Source organism: Macaca mulatta, chromosome 12 (genome assembly GCF_049350105.2).
Source record: "Macaca mulatta isolate MMU2019108-1 chromosome 12, T2T-MMU8v2.0, whole genome shotgun sequence".
NCBI lineage: Eukaryota > Metazoa > Chordata > Mammalia > Primates > Cercopithecidae > Macaca > Macaca mulatta.
In genome coordinates this window covers 111,290,971-111,311,023 of record NC_133417.1, presented here as the reverse complement: position 1 = coordinate 111,311,023, position 20,053 = coordinate 111,290,971, and the positions used below count along the sequence as shown (strand labels likewise).

Here is a 20,053-nt window from a genome sequence, read left to right as displayed (position 1 = left end):
TTGAATATAGTATTCTATAAATGTAAATTAGGTCAAGTTGGTTAATAGTGTTCATGTCTTCTACATCTGTGGTGATGTTTGTCAAGTCATTATATCAATTACTGAGAAAAGGATCTTGAAATCTCTCTTTGTGAATTTGGTTATTTCTCCTTTTGAGCCTGTCATTGTTTATTTCCCATATTTTGTATTTCTGTTATTAGATGCATAATTGTTTAAGATTGTTTTGATGAAGTAGCCTCCTTATTATTATAAAATGGTCCTCTATATCCCAGTAACAGTGTTTTCTCTAAGATCTTTCCTTATGTAGCATTAACATAGCCACTCCATCTTTCTTTTGATTAGTGAAAGCTTGGTATCTTTTTTAGTCCTTTTGCCTTTAACCTGTTTGCATCCTTATATTTCAAGTGAGTTTCTTGTTGGCAATGTATTACTGGATCTTGCTTTTCTATCTCCTCTGACAATCTCTACTTTTTATTTGGAATATTTAGACAACTTAAATTTAATATGATTATTGATACTATTGGGTTTAAATTTACTGTCTTTTGTATTTGTCTTGTCTATTCTTTGTTCTTTTCTCCCTGTTTTTTAAATTATTTTTTATGATTGTATTTTATCTCTTTCATAGCTTATTACCTGTACTCATATGCTTTGTTTTTGTAGTGGCTGTTGTAGGGTTTTTTAATACATTTTTAATTACCACAGTCTACCTTCAAGTGTTAAACCACTTCACGAGTAAGAACCTATAACAGTTTCCTTTCATTCCTGCCCATTTAATTTCTCTACTCTGACAGTGTCTGCTTTTTATTTGGAGCGTTTGGACCATTTGAACTTAATGTTATTGTTTATAGTACGGCATTTATTTATTTAATTTTTAAGACAGAAACAAACATCTAAAACTGTACCCTCTGGAAGAACCGCTTGTTCTTGCCCGTCTTATATCTCTCTCTGAGTTGACCTTGCCCTCCCATTGGGCCTTGTGTTTAAGAGCAGGATCTCTGAAGACATCCTTGTGGATGACAGTTTTGTGTAAGGGGATATCCACAGAGTACGTTGTAGGCGTTAAGACGATGTAGTTATAAGCCTTCACAAAAGACTCGATCTTTGACCTCCTAGTAATCTTCTTTTTGCCCATGGCAGCTGTCACTTTGCAGGGATAGCGATCAATTCCAACCACGAGAGCCTGGATGTAGGGGCAGTCTGAGGTGCCATCATTAATGTTCTTTATGATGACAGCTTTGTGTTCAGCCAGAATAGTGCTGGCCAGGACCAGCACCACTTTCCCAGGTTTCATGCACTTGCCCATTTTGACAGCAACCACTGAGGGCTACAACAGAAAGGAAGGCTATTATTGCATTTATGTCTAACATGTTAATTCTTCTTTAAATGTTTTAGTATAATTCACTAGTGAAGCCATCTGGTCTTGGGCTTTATTTTTTTGAGACAGAGTCTCACTCTGTCACCCAGGCTGGAGTGCAGTGGTGCGATTTAGGCTCACTAAACCTCCTGAGTTCCAGTGATTCTCCTGCCTCAGCTCCCTGAGTAGCTGGAATTACAGGCATGCACCACCACGCCCGGCTAATTTTTGTATTTTTAGTAGATATGGGGTTTTACCATGTTGGCCAGGCTGGTCTTGAACTCCTGACATCAAGTAATCTGCCTGCCTTGGCCTCCCAAAGTGCTGGGATTACAGGTGTGAGTCACCACGCCTGGCCCTGGGCTTTTTTTTGTGGGAAGTTTTGTGATTAGTCTTTGTTATATGTTTATTTATGTTTTTTCTTGAGTTAGATTCAGAAGCTTGTGCCTCTCTAGGAACTTATCCATTTTTTATCTAAGTTTTTGGCATACAGTTTTTAAAAATGACATTCCATTATAATATTTTTTCTTTCTTGGTTTTTTTTTTTTTTTTTTTTGAGACAGAGTCTTAATCTGTCGCCCAGGCTGGAGTGCAGTGGTGCAGTCTTGGCTCAGTGCAACCTCCACCTCCTGGGTTCAAGCGATTCTCCTGCCTCAGCCTCCCGAGTAGTGGGATTACAGGCATGCGCCCCACATACCTGACTAATTTTTGTATATTTAGTAGAGATGGAGTTTCACCATGTTGGCTAGGCTGGTTTTGAACTCCTGACCTCAGGTGATCTGCCCACCTCGGCCTGCCAAAGTGCTGGGATTACAGGGGTGAGCCACCCTGCCCGGCCTCATTTTTCTTTCTTTAAGTTAGATAATGTATATTCTTTTATTTCTAATTTATTACTTTTCTTTTTTTCTTGGTTAGTGTAGGTTAAAGGGTTGTCAATTTTATTGACCGCTTATATTTCATATATATTCACATATAAACTGTACAATATGCGGCCTTTTGTTGTTGGAGAACAGTTTATATAATTTTAGTCCTTTCAAATTTATTGAGACTTGTTTTATGCTCTTGTAGAGAATCTTTTATATTGCACTTGAGAAGAATGCGTATTCTGCTGTTGGGTGGAATGTTTTTAGATCTAGTTGTTTTATGGTGTTCAGTTTTTCAATTTCCTTGCTGATCTTCAATTTTATTCTGTTATTTGGAGTAGGATATTGCAGTCTCCCAACTATTACTGTTAAATTGTCTGATTCTTTCTTCAATTCTGTCAGTTTTTGCTTCATGTATTTTGGGACTCTGTTGTTAGGTACATGTATGTTTGTAATTACTGTATTTTTCTTAAGTATTGATACTTTCATCATTATAAAATATCCCCTCTTCATCTCTAGTGGCATTTTTTGTTTTGAAGTCTACTTTGTCTTGATGTTAGCATGGCTACTCCAGCTCTTTTCTAGTTGCTGTTTGCACGTATATCCTTTTCTGTCTCTTTACTTTCAGCCTATTTGTGTGTGAATAGTAGAATATATATTCTTTTCAATGGCAACATGGAGTATACTCCAGATGGATATTTAACTTCACAAGAAGTTTAATAGTTTTTGAAGTGTTTGTGCAATTTTATACTTGTACCAGCAATGTATAAGAATTCTATTTTCTCAATATCCTCTCCAACATTTGGTGGTGTCAGTCTTTTTAGTTTTAGGTATTCTAATGAGGTGTGAAATGGTTTCTTATTGTCATTTCACTTGGCATTTTGCTGCTGTTTACGTTTCATGTGTTTATTGGCCATTCAAAGATCTTTTCTGGGAAATGATTTTTTCAAGACTTGTGCCCCCTTTCTAATACATTTTTTAAAAATTATTGATTTGTCATAGTTAATTATATATTTTGGGTACAAGTCTTTGGTACATATATATTTTTGTTGTTTTTTAGAGACAGGGTCTCACTCTGTTGCTGAAGCTGGAGTGCAGTGGTACAGTCATAGCTCACTGCAGACTCAAAGTCATGAGCTTAAGTGATCCTCCTGCCTCAGCCTCCTATTTTATTTTTTGTAGAGACAAGGTTTTTCTATGTTGCCCAGGCTGGTCTCACATTCCTGGCCTTAAATGATCCTCCTGCTTTAGCCTCTGAAAGTGCTGCAAATACAGGCATGAGTCACCATTCCTGGCCTACATATATGTTTTGAGAGTGTTTTTTTTAGTCTGTGACTTGAGTTTTTATTTTGTTAAGGATATCTTTTTTATTTTTGAAGATTATTATTATTATTTTTAAAATAATAGAGACAAGGTCTTGCTATGTTACCCAGGCTGAAACTCCTGGCCCTAAGTGATCCTCTCACCCCAGCCTCCCAAGGTGTTGAGCTTATCGGCATGAACCACCTCACCTGGCCTGTTAATAATATTTTTTTGATGAGTACAAGTTGTTAATACTAAAAAAATCCAGTTTATTACATTTTTTCCTTTTATGATTACTACTTTCTGTATACCACTTTAAAAATCTTTGACCATTCTAAAGTTGTGGAGGTTTTTCACCTCTGTTGTATTTAGAAACTTTGTAGGTTTAACTTATCTTTAACATTTATGTCTGTGACCCATTTTATATAATTTTTTGTGTGTACTGTGGTTGGGGTCAAAGTTTTTTATTTTTATTTTTTGAGATGGAGTTTTGCTCTTGTTGCCCAGGTTGGAGTGCAATGGCTCGACCTTGGCTCACTGCAACCTCCACCTCGTGGGTTCAAGTGATTCTCCTGTCTCAGCCTCCTGAGTAGCTGGGATTACAAGCATGAGCCACTACACCCAGCTGATTTTGCATTTTTAGTAGAGACGGCATTTCTCCATGTTGGTCAGGCTCATCTCGAACTCCTGACCTCAGGTGATCTGCCCACCTCGGCTTCCCAAAGTGTTAGGATTACAGGCATAAGCCACTGCCCCTGGCCAAAGTTTATTCTTTTATATGGCTATCTAGTTGTTGCAAAAGTACTTGTTGAAAATACTTTTATTTCCTATTTATTTGCTGTGGTGCCTTTGTGACAAATTAATTAAGCATATTAGGTGTGAACCTATTTCTGAAGTCTTTTCTGTTCTATTGATTAATTTTTAAATTTTTAGACTACTTCCAGACTTATTTACTTAGTTAATTGTGGTTATAGAGTACCTGTAGAAATTCAGTGGTTTGAATCCTACAACATAGTCATTTTTCACAATTATTTTGACTCTTCTAGGTATTTTTTATTTACACACAAATTTTAGAATCAAATTGTCATTTTCCACTAACAATACTATTGTGATTGTGGTTTTTATTATAAGTTGATTTGTGGAGAATTTACATTTTAACAATATTAAGTCTTCAATCCATGAATATGGAATACTGCTCTAGTTTAGGTTTTTTAAAATTGTCTTCATTAGAGTTAAATTTTTGGTGTGACAGTCTTGCATATATTTTATTAAATTTATTTCAAAGTATTTTGCTTTCAATGCTGTTGTAAACCGATTTTTTTTATGATTTTATTTTTCATTTGTTTGCCACTTATATGTAGAAATAATTTGTTGTTAGGTTGAATTGTCAATATGTATTGCAATTTTGATAATTTACTTATTCTAACTTTTCTGGGTAAATTCTTTATGATTTTCTCTGTAAACAATCACGTCATGGTGAATGACAGTTTTACTTCCTTCCAATCTTTATGCCTCGTATTGCTTTTTCTGGCCTTATGTACTGGCTAAGATTTTCAGTAAATTATTGAATAGAAAGAGTGAGGATGGACATAATTGCCTTGTTTCCTTTATTTTGGGTAAAACATCCATGAAATTTTGGTTTAAAATAATTTTTTATTTTTAAGAGTTTATTTATTAAATAAAATTTTGAGGCCGTGCCACTGAGCCCAGAACCAAGAGACTAAGCCATAGCTGGAACATCATTTATACATTTCTTTTTTTTTTTTTTTTTTGAGATGGAGTTTTGCTCTTGTCACCCAGGCTGGAGTGCAATGGCGCAATCTCGACTCACCGCAACCTCTGCCTCCCGGGTTCAAGTGATTCTTCTGTCTCAGCCTCCCAAGTAGCTGGGATTACAGGCATGTACCACCATGCCTGGCTAATTTTGTGTTTTTAGTAGAGACAGGGTTTCTCCGTGTTGGTCAGGCTGGTCTTGAACTTCCGACTTCAGGTGATCTGCACGCCTCAGCCTCCCAAAGTGCTGGGATTACCAGCGTGAGCCACCGCACCCAGCCCCTTTATACCTTTCTTACACAACTTTTGTGTGTCATAAGTCCCACCTTTGGGGTCCTTGTAAGTATGAGTCTGTCATTTATCATGTTTTTTCTTTTTGTCCCACAAAGTGGCTTACCTACTTATTTGCATGGTAATCCTTGGTTTTATAGGTTTTGGACTTATCCTGGAAACTCAAATTTAGCTACGTTAACTTGTTAGGATGATAATTTATATCAGCAAGTACTTTGAAATCAGCCTACCTCCTCTCTTTTTCTCTCTGCTTCTACCTTTAGCTTCAGTTTTGAGTTCATTTGTTTGTTTGTTTGTTTGTTTTCTGAGACAGGGTCTCACTCTGTTACCCAGGCTGGAGTGACCTTCCAGGGTCAAGCTGTCCTCCAACCTCAGCCTCCTAAGTAGCTGGGACTACAGGTGTGCACCACCACGCCTGGCTATTTTTGCATTTTGTTGTAGGAATGGGTTTTGCCATGTTGCCCAGGCCACTCTCGAACTCCTGGGCTTAAGCTATCCTCCCACCTAGGTCTCCCAAAGTGTTAGGATTACAGGTGTGAGCCACTGTGCCTGGCCCAGGTTTTTTCTATTTATCATTTATTTACTTTTTGATGAGCAGTTAGGGGAAGAGATCTCCTCTACTTCCTATTGGGACCAACAATGCATTCATAAATATATTTTACCTAGTATGTAGTTGCTTTAGAATGGTAAGTTCTCTTCGTATATCTAAACTACCATATGCTGTCAAGTGTTTCTTTGTCTTTTTTTCTTTTAGAAGTTTTATCAGGTAACTTTTTTTACCCTCAAGGTCAAAGAAGAACACAATTTATTCATCTTTATACCTCAAATATTCCAAATATTCTTTTTTTTTTTTTTTTTTTTTTGAGATGATCTTGCTCTGTCGCCCAGGCTGGAGTACAGTAGCCCAATCTCAGCTCACTGCAAGCTCCGCCTCCTGGGTTCTCGCCATTCTCCTGCCTCAGCCTCCTGAGTAGCTGGGACTACAGGTGCCCGCCACCACGCCCTGCTAATTTTTTGTATTTTTTTAGTGGAGACGGTGTTTCACTGTGTTAGCCAGGATGGTCTTGATCTCCTGAAATCATGATCCACCTGCCTGAGCCTCCCAAAGTGCTGGGATTACAGGTGTGAGCCACCGCACCTGGCTATACCACAAATATTCTAATACACAGATCAAAATAGAATAAAACAGATGACTAGTAATTTTATTTCCATATTATTTGTACACATTTATGGGGTACATATGCAGTTTTGTTTTGTTTTGTCTTTGAGATGGAGTTTCACTGTTATTGCCCAGGCTGGAGTGAAATGGCACAATCTCGGCTCATCGCAACCTCCCGGGTTCAAGCAATTCTCCTGCCTCAGCCTCCTGAGTAGCTAGGATTACAGGCATGCGCCACCACGCCAGGCTAATTTTGTATTTTTTTTAGTAGAGACAGGGTTTCTCCATGTTGGTCAGACTGGTCTTGAACTCCTGACCTCAGGTGATCCTCCCGCCTCGGCCTCCCAAAGTGTTGGGATTATAGGCATGAGCCACCGCGCCCAGCCATGTGCAGTTTTGTTATGCATAGATAGTGTAGTGATCAAGTCAGGGCTTTTAGGGTACCAATCACCTGAATGACATACGTTGTACCTATTAACCAATTTGTCATCATCCTCCCCTCTTCCACCCCGTCACCCTTCTGAGTCTTCATTGTCTATCACTCCACTCTCTACGTCTATGTGAACATGTTTTTTAGTACCCACTTATGAGTGAGAACATGTGATACTTGTCTTTCTGTGCCTGGCTTGTTTCACTTATGATAAGCCTCCAGTTCTACATATGTTGCTGCAAAAGACATGATTTTGTTCTTTTTTTGGGCTCAATAGCATTCTATTGTGTATACATGCAACACATTTTCTTTATCCATTTGTCCACTGATGGACACTTAGGTTGATTCTATTCTTTGTGATTCTGAATAGTGCTGTTATAAACATATGAGTGCTGATATAGTTTTGATACATTGACTTATTTTCCTTTGAGTAGATACCTGGTAATGGGATTGCTGGATTGAATGGTAGTTCTATAGTTCTATATATATATATATTTTTTTTTTGAGATGGAGTCTCACTCTGTCGCCCAGGCTGGAGTGCAGTGGCGCGATCTCGGCTCACTGCAAGCTCCGCCTCCCGGGTTCACGCCATTCTCCTGCCTCAGCCTCCCGAGTAGCTGGGACTACAGGCGCCCACAACCGCGCCCGGCTAATTTTTTGTATTTTTAGTAGAGTCGGGGTTTCACCGTGGTCTCCATCTCCTGACCTTGTGATCCGCCCGCCTCGGCCTCCCAAAGCGCTGGGATTACAGGCGTGAGCCACCGCGCCCGGCCTATAGTTATATTTTTACTTTGAGAAATCTTTATACTGTTTTCCATAGAGGTTGTACTAATTTAGATTCCCACCAACAGTGTATAAGAGTTCCCGTTTCTCCACTTCGTAGCCATTATCTGTTATTTTATGTCTTTTTAATGATAGCCATTCTAACTGGGTTTACTTGTTACCTTTTTGTGAATGACTCCCAAATCTGGTTTTTTTTTTTTTTTTTTTTTTTTTTTTTTTTTTTTTTGAGACGGAGTCTTGCACTGTCACCCAGGCTGGAGTGCAGTGGCATGATCTCGGCTCACTGCAAGCTCCGCCTCCCGGGTTCACGCCATTCTCCTGCCTCAGCCTCTGGAGTAGCTGGGACTATAGGCGCCTGCCGCCATGCCCAGTTATTTTAGTAGAGACAGGGTTTCACAGTGTTAGCCAGGATGGTCTCGATTTCCTGACCTCATGATCCTCCCACCTCGCCCACCCAAAGTGCTGGGATTACTGGTGTGGGCCACCGCGCCCGGCCTGAATGACTCCTAAATCTTTTACTCATGTCTAAGGATAAATCTTTTGAGTTTGAACTGCTTGTTGGATATTTCTCATCACGTATTTGGTCAATACCTTAAATTCAGCATTTCTAAAACTAAACTCATTCTTTTTTTTTTTTTTTTTTTTTTTTGAGAGGGAGTCTCGCTCTGTCGCCCAGGCTGGAGTGCAGTGGCACCATCTCGGCTCACTGCAAGCTCCACCTCCCAGTTTCACGCCATTCTCCTGCCTCAGCCTCCTGAGTAGCTGGGACTACAGGCGCCCGCCACCTCGCCCGGCTAGTTTTTTGTATTTTTTAGCAGAGACGGGGTTTCACCGTGTTAGCCAGGATGGTCTCGATCTCCTGACCTCGTGATCCGCCCGTCTCGGCCTCCCAAAGTGCAGAGATTACAGGCTTGAGCCACCGCGCCCGGCCAATATTTTTCTTAATATGTATGCCTCTTTCTGATTCTCCTATTTTTATTAGAGGTATTACCATTTTGCTGTTTGGTTGTCTTAATAAAGTAAATTAAAATGAATTTCATTTGGAGAAGTTCATGTCATGCCTTGAGATTATGGACAAGCCTGGAATCTTAGAATATCAGGTGTAGAATTTGCTGCTCTGTAGGGTTGTTAATAACATTTTAGTAATAACAATATCTGTATTTATATTGTCACTTCACAGGTATCATTTCTCTCCTTTTTCTTAACAATCTTGGGGGGTAGGCTAGGTGTATCTCATTTCACAGATATGGAAAGTTAAAGAAGGAAGGAAACAAACACATACTGAGAATGCACTAGGTGCCAGGTTTTGTCACTGCTAAATGAAGGGAAACTGGCCTTTCTCTTCTGTTTCCTACTCTTCATCAGCAACCGGGTTTGAAATATCGTTGTCATTGATCTTAGAAGTGGGAAGCATCCTGGAGATGTTCTAAATTATGTCCTTTTTTTTTTTTTTTTTTTGTTTGTTTCTTGAGACGGAGTCTCGCTCTGTCGCCCAGGCTGGAGTGCAGTGGCGCGATCTCGGCTCACTGCAAGCTCCGCCTCCTGGGTTTACCCCATTCTCCTGCCTCAGCCTCCTGAGTAGCTGGGACTACAGGCGCCCGCCACCGCGCCCGGCTAATTTTTTGTATTTTTAGTAGAGACGGGGTTTCACCGTGGTCTCGATCTCCTGACCTTGTGATCCGCCCGCCTCGGCCTCCCAAAGTGCTGGGATTACAGGCGTGAGCCACCGCGCCCGGCCCTAAATTATGTCCTTGCAAGGGTTGGCCTGTGGACCTGTGTCAGTCTACAAACTGCTTATTACTGGTCTGTGATAGAATAAGTGTGGAAATTATGAATAAGCTTTAGAAAATTGTGTAATCATGTAACATGCCTCAGCATTCAAGTGCGTCTTTCTGCACTTAACTTGAGAAGCACTGATTTAGTCCTTCCATTCTGCAGTAATAGCATCTTTTTTATTTTTATTTTTTCCGTTTTCCATAGGTTATTGGGGTCCAGGTGGTATTTGGTTACATGAGTAAACTTTTCAGTGGCGATTTGTGAGATCTTGGTGAACCCATCACCTGATCAGTATTCACTGCACCCTATTTGTAGTCTTTTATCCCTTGCTCCCCTTCCTCCCTTCCCCCCAAGTCCCCAGAGTCCAGTGTATCTTGCTTATGCCTTTGGGTCCTCATAGCTTAGCTCTCACATATCAGTGAGAACATAGGATGTTTGGGTTTCCATTTCTGAGTTACTTCACTTAGAATAATAGTCTCCAGTCTCATTCAGGTCACTGCAAATGCCATTAATTCATTCCTTTTTATGGCTGAGTAGTATTCCATCATACACACACACACACACACACACACACACACACATATATACACACACCACAGTTTTCTTTATCCACTTGTTGACTGATGGGCATTTGGGTTGGTTCCATGATTTTGCAGTTGCGAATTGTGCTACTATAAATGTGTGTGCAAGTATCTTTTTCGCATAATGACTTCTTTTCCTCTGGGTAGATACCTGGTAGTGGGACTGCTGGGTCAAATGGGAGTTCTTCTTTTAGTTCTTTAAGGAATCTCCACACTGTTTTCCATAGTGGCTGTACTAGTTACATTCCCACCAGCAGTGTAGAAGTATTCCCTGATCACCACATCCATGCCGACATCTACTGATTTTTGATTTTTTGATTATGGCCATTCTTGCAGGAGTAAGATGGTATCGCATTGTGGTTTTAATTTGCATTTCCCTGCAAATCAAATTTGCAATTAGTGATGTTGAGCATTTTTCCATATGTTTATTGCCCATTTGTTTAACTTCTTTTGAGAATTGTCTATTCATGTCCTTAGCCCACTTTTTTTTTTTTTTTTTTTTTTTTTGAGATGGAGTCTCACTCTGTTGCCCAGGCTGGAGTGCAGTGGCGCCATCTCGGTTTACTGCAAGCTCTGCCTCCTGGGTTCACGCCATTCTCCTGCATCAGCCTCCCAAGTAGCTGGGACTACAGGCGCCCACCACCATGCCTGGCTAATTTTTTGTATTTTTAGTAGAGACAGGGTTTCACCGTGTTAGCCAGGATGGTCTCGATCTCTTGACCTCGTGATCCGCCTGCCTTGGCCTCCCAAAATGCTGGACTTACAGGCACGAGCCACTGCGCCCAGCTGAACATAGCCCACTTTTTATTGGGATTGTTTGTTTTCTTCTTACTGATTTGTTTGAGTTCGTTGTCAATTCTGGATATTAACAATATCTATATATTGTTATATCTATATATCAATATCTATATATCCTTTGTCAGATATATAGATTGTGAAGAGTTTCTCCCACTCTGTGGGTTGTCTGTTTACTCTGCTGACTGTTCCTTTTGCTGTGCAAAAGCTCTTTAGTTTAATTATGTCCCAGCTATTTATCTTTGTTTTTACTGCATTTGCTTTTGGGTTCTTGTCATGAACTCCTTGCCTAAGCCAATATCTAGAAGTGTTTTTCCAATGTTAGAATTTTTATAGTTTCAGGTGTTAGATTTAAGTCCTTAATTGACCTTGAGTTGATTTTTGTATAAGGTGAGAGATGAGGATCCAGTTTCATTCTCCTACACGTGGCTAGCCAATTATCCCAGCACCATTTGTTGAAAGGGTGTTCTTTTTCCACTTTATGTTTTTGTTTGCTTTGTCAAAGATTAGTTGGATGTAAATATTTGAGTTTATTTCTGGGTTCTCTATTCTGTTCCATTGGTCTATGTACCTATTTTTATACCAATACCATGCTTTTTTGGTGACTGTGGCCTTATAGTATAGTTGGAAATCAGGTAGTGTGATGCTTCCAGATTTGTTGTTTTTGCTTAGTCTTGTGTTGGCTATGTGGGCTCTTTTTTGGTTCCTTAGGAATTTTAGAATTGTTTTTTCTAATTTTGTGAAGAATGAGGTGGTATTTTGATTGGGAATATGTTGAATTTGTAGATTGCTTTTGGCAGTATGGTCATTTTCACAATATTGATTCTACCCATCCATGAGCATGGGATGTGTTTCCATTTGTTTGTGTCATCCATGATTTCTTTCAGCAGCGTTTTGTAGTTTTCCTTGTAGAGGTCTTTCGCCTCCTTTGTTAGGTATAATCCTAAGTATTTTATTATTATTATTTTATTTTGCAGCTATTATAAAACGGATTGAGTTCTTGATTTGATTCTCTGCTTGGTCGCTGTTGCTATATAGAAGAGCTACTGATTACATATGTTAATCTTGTATCCAGACACTTTGCTGAATTCTTCTATCAGTTCTAGGAGCTTTCTGTAGTCTTAATGGATTTCAAGGGTAAACGATCAGATCGTCGGCAAACAGTGACAGTTTGACTTCCTCTTTACTGATTTGGATGCCCTTTATTTCTTTCTCTTATCTAATTGCTCCAGCTAGGACTTCCAGTACTATGTTGAAGAGGAGTAGTGAGAGTGGGCATCCTTGTCTTGTTACAGTTCTCAGAGGGAATGCTTTAAACTTTTCCCCATTCAGTATTTTGTTGGCTGTGGGTTATAGATGGCTTTTATTATATTGAGGTATGTCCCTTGTATGCCAATTTTGCTGAAAGTTTTAATCATAAAGGGGTGCTGGATTTTTTCAAATGCTTTTTCTGCATATATTGAGATGATCAGGTGATTTTTGTTTTTAATTCTGTTTATGTGGTGTATCATATTTCTTGACTTGCTTATGTTAAACCATCTCTGCATCCCTGGTATGAAACTCACTTGACATGGTGAATTATCTTTTTGATAAGTTGTTGGATTCGGTTAGCTAATATTTTGTTAAGGGTTTTAGCATCTGTGTTCATCAGGGATATCGGTCTGTGGTTTTCTTTTTTGGTTATGTCCTGGTTTTGGTATTAGGGTGATGCTGGCTTCATAGAATGAATTAGGGAGGGTTCCTTCTTTCTCTATCTTGTGGAATAGTGTCAAAAGGATTGGTACTAATTCTTCTTTGAATGTCTGGTAGAATTCTGCTGTGAATAATTCTGGTCCTGGAATGGTTTTTGTTGGTAATTTTTAAATTACCATTTTAATCTTGCTGCTTGTTATTGGTCTGCTCAGGGTATCTAATTCTTCTTGATTTAAGCTAGGAGTGTTGTATTTTTCCAGGAATTTATCATTTATCTATCTCTTCTAGGTTTTCTAGTTTATGTGCATAAAGGTGTTCATAGTAGCCTTGAATGATCTTTTGTATTTCAGTGGTATCAGTTGTAACATCTCCTGTTTTGTTCCTTATTGAGGTTATTTGGATTTTCTCTCTTCATTTCTTGGTTAATCTTGCTAATGGCCTATCAATTTTATTTATCTTTTCAAAGAACCAGCTTTTTGTTTCACTTATCTTTTGTATTTTGTTTGTTTGTTTCAGTTTCGTTTAGTTCTGCTCTGATATTGGTTATTTCCTTTCTTCTGCTGGGTTTGGGTTTAGTTTGTTCTTGTTTCTCTGCTTCCTTGATGTGTGACCTTAGAATGTCAGTTTGTGCTCTTCCAGTCTTTTTGATGTAGGCGTTTAGGGCTATGAACTTTCCTCTTAGCACTGCCTTTGCTGTATCCAAGAGGTTTTGATAGGTTGTGTCATTATTGTTGTTCAATTTGAAGAATTTTTAAATTTCCATCTTGATTTTGGTTTTGTCCCAATGCTCTTTCAGGAGCAGGTTATTTAATTTCCACGTATTTGCGTGGTTTTGAAGGTTCGCTTTGGAGTTGATTCCCAGTTTTATTCCACTGTGGTCTGAGAGAGTGCTTGATATAATTTCAATTTTCTTAAATTTACTGAGGCTCGTTTTGTGGCCTAGCATATGGTTCTATCTTGGAGAAAGTTCCGTGTGCTGTTGAATAGAACGTGTGTATTCTGCAGTTGTTGGACAAGGCCTTTTACTATTATATAATATCCCTCTTTGTCTCTTTTAACTGCTGTTGCTTTAAAGTTTGTTTTGTCTGATATAAGAATAGCTACCCCTGCTTGCTTTTGGTGTTCATTTGCATGAAATGCCTTTTTCTGTGCCTTTAAGTTTATGTGAGTCTTTATATGTTAGGTGAGTCTCCTGAAGGCAGCAGATAGTTGGTTGGTGGGTTCTTATCCATTCTGTGGTTCTGTATCTTTTAAGTGGAGCATTTAGGCTATTTACATTCAATGTTAGTATTGAAATATGAGGTACCATTGCTTTCATTGTGCTCTTTGTTGCCTGTGTGCTTTGGTTTTTGGTTTTTTGTTTCACTTTCTAACGTGTATTTTTGTTTTATAGGTCCTATATGATTTGTGCTTTAAAGAGATTCTGTTTTGATGTGTTTCCAGTATTTGTTTCAAGATTTAGAGCTCCTTTTAGCAGTTCTTGTAGTGGTGGTTTGGTAATGAATTCTCTCAGCATTTGTTTGTCTAAAAACGACTGTATCTTTCCTTCATATGTGATGCTTAGTTTTGCTGGATACAAAATTCTTGGCTGACAATTGTTTTGTTTAAGGAGGCTGAAGATAGGGCCCAATCCCTTCTAGTTTGTGGGGTTTCTCTTGAGAAATCTGCTGTTAATCTCATAGGTTTTCCTTTATAGGTTACCTGGTGCTTCTGTCTCACAGCTCTTAAGATTCTTTCCTTCGTCTTAACTTTGGATAACCTGGTGACAATGTGTCTAGGCAAAGGTTCCCAGGTCAATGGAGTTGTGTATTTAGGAGGATTATGGCTGCCTCTGCTGAATCACGTAGGTTGTCAGGGAAGTGGGGGAAAGCCAGCAGTCATAGACCTCACCCAGCTCCCACACAATCTGAAGGGCCAGCCTCACTCCCACCATGCCCCACCTAATAGCCCAGTCTGTTTCCAGGCAGTGGGTGAGCAGGGCTTGAGAACTTGCCCCAGGCTACCTGCCTCCCAGCTGGGAAAGAAAAGGGCTTTGGTTCTTTCCCCACCTGTGGAGTCTGCACACAGGATTTGTGGCCTCCCCCACATTCTGGCCAGGAGGCTTCTCACCCAGTTCAGATTGTTACAAAGTTCAGCTGGAGATTTCCTTCTCCCTGTGGCATTTTCCCCATGCCTCTGACTGCCCTCCCAAAAGATCTCTGTGATGCCAGGCAGGAATGACCTGCTTGGGGAACCAGTGAGCTCCCGGAACCTTTCCCGCTGCTTCCTCTACCCCTGTATTTTGCTCAGCTCTCTAAATTGACTCAAGTCCAGGTAAGGTCGGAAACTTCTCCTGTAAACCAGACCTTCAGTTTCCCCAGCGCAGGTGTGTGTTCGGAGCAGAGGATCTCCCTTTCCTACTTCTGCAGTTTGGGCACTCACAGTGTTTGGAATGTCTCCAGGTCCTGCAGGAGCAGTCCACTTCCTTCAGAGGGTCTGTGGGTCCTCTTGGGATTCCTGGTTTGTTCTTGCAGTTGTTCTGGAGCTAAAATTCACTATGCAAGCCTCTGCACTCTGCTCTGTCTGTCAGAGCTGCAATCCAGTCCTGCCTCTCATCAGCCATGATGATGATCACTTCGCTATTTTAAGCCAGTCCTGGGGGTAAAGCGCCATCTGGGGCACACGCAGTGGCTGCGCAGCACAGGAGGCAGGCAGGGCCATGCAGCTGTGGCAGTGCTGTCCTAAGAGCGGGACTGGAGCCAGGTGACACTGAGGTGGTGATAGCAGTGGCAGGGGCGCAGGTGCATCTTTTTAAAGTAACAATTTTGGCAACTGATTATCGACCCAAGCTTTGCCTTCCCTTCAAGACCTGCCTTTCCTTTTTTGTATGAATGAGACTTCTATTTTCCTAGTTATGCAGATTCTGAGCCATTGAGTCATTGACTTTCTAATCCTTCATACTGAGTCACCAAAGTGAGTTAGTTCAATTATGGTAATGGCTGTTATATGTTTTGTTTGTTTGTTTGTTTTGTTTTGTTTTTGAGATGGAGTCTTGTTCTGTCGCCCAGGCTGGAGGGCAGTGGCTTGTGATCTTGGCTCACTGCAACCTCTGCCTCCTGGGTTCAAGTGATTCTCCTGCCTCAGCCTCCCAAGTAGCTGGGACTACAGGCATGCACCACCATGACAAGCTAATTTTTTTGTATTTTTAGTTCCTTGTTTTATACATTATGTTACTGTTCTTCTTCCCAGTCTTTGCTGGTGGAAACTGCTGCCTGCTTATTGTCCCTTCCCTGGTCCTTGCCAGCTGACAAAGCTTGTCTTTATACATGTCTTTATGCATGCAGATTGCCTCACGCTCTCCAGTCCTCCTCCTTCCATCCTAGCATGGATCCTTGTTATCTCTTTCCCGGAGTTTTACTCTTCTCTCTCTTCTTCCATTGATTTTATATCTGCTGCTGACTGTGATCATTGTCATGGCACACCTCTGTTATTGTGTTTTCTTAACAATTACAAAGCTTAGCAGTTAGGAGTGCAAAATTTAAAAAATTACAAGTCTCCTGCTTTGCCTATGGAATAAAGGTTAAACTCTTTAATTTGATATTTAAGTTTAGAAAGCTAACCTTACCTATCATTATTCCCTTATAGATCCCTTACCTTAGCCACACCAAGCTACTTACATTCTTGCCCTTCACCATCCTATCTCTGTATCTTGGCTTACGTTTTCTATTTGTGTGAGGTCCTCTTTCTTCAGGGTTCATTTCTGCTGTCACCTCCTCTGCAAAGCCTTTCTTTTCTTCCAGCAGAGTTATTTATTTATTTATTTATTTATTTATTTATTTTGTTGAGGCAAAATCTTGCTCTGTCACCCAGGATGGAGTGCACTGTTGCTGTCTCAGTTTCCTGCAACCTCCACCTCTCAGGTTCAAATGGTTCTCCTGCCTCAGCCTCCTGAGTAGCTGGGATTATAGGAATACACCACTACACCTGGGTACTTTTTATATTTTTAGTAGAGACAGGGTTTTGCCATGTTAGTAGAACTCTTGACCTCAAGTGATCTGCCCACCTTGGCCTCCCAAAGTGCTGGGATTACAGGCATGAGCCACTGCATCCAGGCCTTCCAGCTTTCTTTCCAGTGAACTTCAGTAACACCTTACCCTGACCTCTGTTGTGATACTTTACTGTTTTCTGTCTTGTGTGAAAGATATTTATCATACTTGCTAGCTCTACGAGAACTCGCAAGTGTAGACCTTCTGTCAGAGGTCAGGGAAGAATTCAAAATGAAGAATCCTGGGCCCTATACCATGGAGATTTCTGTCTTAGTAGATTTCGGGTAGCTCCTAGGAGTCTGAAACTTTTAAGTGCTCACAGATTTTTCTGATTTGTGGTCAGATGTTTGAATCATTGGCCTGTCTGCCCCACTGTTTTTGTTACTGATTTTATTCTTTTTTGAATTGTTTTAACTTTTGGTAAGTGTTTATCTTGTCTAAATTGCATTGCAAACTCTTGGAAATGTTGGTCTCTCTTCTGTAGTGCTGAGCATAATAGATAAACAGTAAATGTTGAATGTTGAGTAAATGAAAAGATTGAAGTAAAATCCTTCCATTTGTAGATCTGTAGTAAAAACTATACTGATGAGAATGTGCTTCTTAGGAGAGATACTAAGTAGAAATTTATAAAGTAGGCTGTTATAGGCTATGCTGAAGGAAAAAATAATAATATCACTTAAGAGAAACCAAGCAATGAATAGCAGAAGATTGGTAAGATGATATATGGTCCATGGTGTCACATGTGTGGTATTTACTTATGATAGAAGAGAAAGAAGCTAAAATAACAGGTCAGTTTTCAAGTCCAGAGTGCATTATCCCTAACGGTAAAAAGTAAGATCACATTTGTTCCATAAAAAAGTGGCCTTTTAGACCTTGCTGGTGGTAGACATTGCTAACTAACCTCAGCACTCTTTCTCGTTGAGCTTAGATGTTCCTTCAGCATCACTTCCACCTAGCATTTAGCCAGGACACCAGTTAATCACATTATTAGCATGTGATGGAAAATCCTGTATGTAATCCCTGACTTATTAAATGCTGTCTAGGATACTTCCATAGTTAAAAAAAAATACATGGTAGAAAGCTGGGCGCGATGGCTCACGCCAGTAATCCCAGCACTTTGGGAGGCCGAGACAGGCGGATCACGAGGTCAGGAGATCGAGACCATCCTGGCTAACATGGTGAAATGCCGTCTCTACTAAAAATACAAAAAAATTAGCTGGCGTGGTGGCGGGAGGTGGAGCTTGCAGTGAGCTGAGATCACATGAACTGCACTCCAGCGAGACTATCTCCACCCCGCAAAAAAAAAAAAAGTGGTAGAATCGATGCTATCCCTACAACCAAATTTCTTTAGGTGGTTAGCAAGAAAAAGGTAGTTAAAAACCAGAATGTTTAAAAGGGCAGCTCTTAGATAATAAGCTGTTAGAATTCGCTGCCCTATTTCTGGTATGACCTGTCTTTTATGAAATTATGCTGTTTGTTTCCTCATAACTGTCATGTCATTTACTCAGACATTTTAGTAAGTAAAGGTAAAGAAATGAATTTTTTCCTCTAGAGTCTCTAATCACTTAAAATTGAGAAGACACTGGCATATTAAGCGTCTACCGATGCCACGCTAAGAAGGCTGTTTCTGAAAGCACTGGATTAACTCTGTCCTTATTGTTGAAATACTGTACTTATTTCAGCTCTATTGGAATTCTCTTACTTTAATTGTGTGAAGTATGTGCTCACATGCCACAAAAGTTTTAAACCTGTGCATTCGGCCACAGTTCCTAATTCTCTTTTCCCCTGTCTAAAACGAGCCTAATGTGTAACCAGTTTTTCATTTCTCTCCCTGCACTTTCCAGGTCAGATGATGATGATGCGGAGAGTAGGAGCTCCAGGGTGACCCAACTTTGCACTTACTTTCAGCAGAAATATAAGCACCTGTGCCGCCTGGAGCGGGCAGAATCTCGTCAAAAGAAATGCCGGCATACATTTAGGAAAGCTTTGCTGCAGGCGGCCAGTAAAGAACCAGAATGCACTGGTCAGTTAATACAAGAACTGCGGAGAGCTGCATGCAGTCGAACCAGGTTAGAGCCACAGCAACCTATTCTTAAGGGACTCATCTCAGTTTGCTTTCTTTATTTTGTGAGAGGATAGTTGAGGCACAATGGGAGATGGCCACTAAGTCGCAAACATTTAAGCATCGTGTTTTGGTTTTCTTGCTTTGTTAAAGTGCTGCAGGTGTCAAAATAATACTGCCATGAGCTAACAGTAAAATTAAAGCATTGCTAAAAGTTTGCTGAAGTTTGATTAGAATTTATTCATTAAAGATTTGAGAATGTTACCTGGCTTAAAAAAAAAATACAATGCTTAGAAATTTCATGTTATTTAAAAGTAACATTTATAGATTTTTAACTACAAAAGTAGTATTTTATGTTTATTTACTTGTGTTATTTGAGTTTCTTTTCAGTGTTGGTTTTCGTTTTTTGTTTTTAGAGACAGGGTCTTGCTCTGTTGCCCAGGGTGGAGTGCAGTGGTGTGATCATAACTCACTGCTGAGCTCAAATGATCCTCCCACCTCAGCCTCCTGAGTAGCTGGGACTATAGGCATGTGAAAGCGTACCCAGCTGATTAAAAAATTTTTTTGTAGAGATGAGAGTCTCCCTATATTGCCCAGGCTGGTCTCAAGTGTTGGGATTAGAATGGGATTAGAGGTGTTAGCCACTGTAGCTGGCCTTTTCAGTCTGTTTTCTGTTAATATTTACATTACCTCACAGATTATTTGTGTAAGTATTTTATTACATTGATTTTTTTTTTTAAGAAAAAATTCCTTCTGTTTATAATGCAGATACTTGTTTATTGTGGAAAATTTTAAAAATACACAAATAAGAAGGGAAAAATCTTCATGTTGTCATTCACAAGACAGAATGAGCACTGTTAACATTTTGATTCTGTTTCCTTCTAGTCTTTGTGTGTGTGTGTGTGTGTGTGTGTGTGTGTGTGTATAAATTTTCCACTGAGCCATGTGTTTATATTAAAAAGCAAAATTGAGATCATGTTCTCTACATTATTTTCGTTTATTTCCATAAATGCTTTTGTTCGTTTATCACTGAATTATGACCACTTTCTCATGACATTAAGTCTTAATTATTAATTAATTACATTAATTCTCATGACAATAGTTTGAGTTTTCTAGTTTTCCCTCAAAAGTATACTGTAGCCATTTCCCTGTGTTCTTCGAGATTCT

At 39.7% G+C, this 20,053-nt stretch overlaps 1 protein-coding gene and 1 pseudogene across 6 annotated transcripts in view; one reads left to right on the top strand and one right to left on the bottom strand.

Annotated features, from left to right (window-relative positions):
- The window catches only part of INO80D (INO80 complex subunit D), a 95,243-nt gene that overhangs the window by 41,417 nt on the left and 33,773 nt on the right, over positions 1–20,053 (top strand). For all 6 annotated transcript variants that reach the window (XM_015110776.3, XM_015110780.3, XM_028831021.2 and 3 more), the window contains exon 6: positions 18,669–18,893. In XM_015110776.3, the coding sequence (XP_014966262.1) occupies positions 18,669–18,893 (225 nt within the window). The remainder of the gene's footprint in view (positions 1–18,668; positions 18,894–20,053) is intronic.
- On the bottom strand, positions 784–1,406 carry LOC114671399 (large ribosomal subunit protein eL27 pseudogene; annotated as a pseudogene).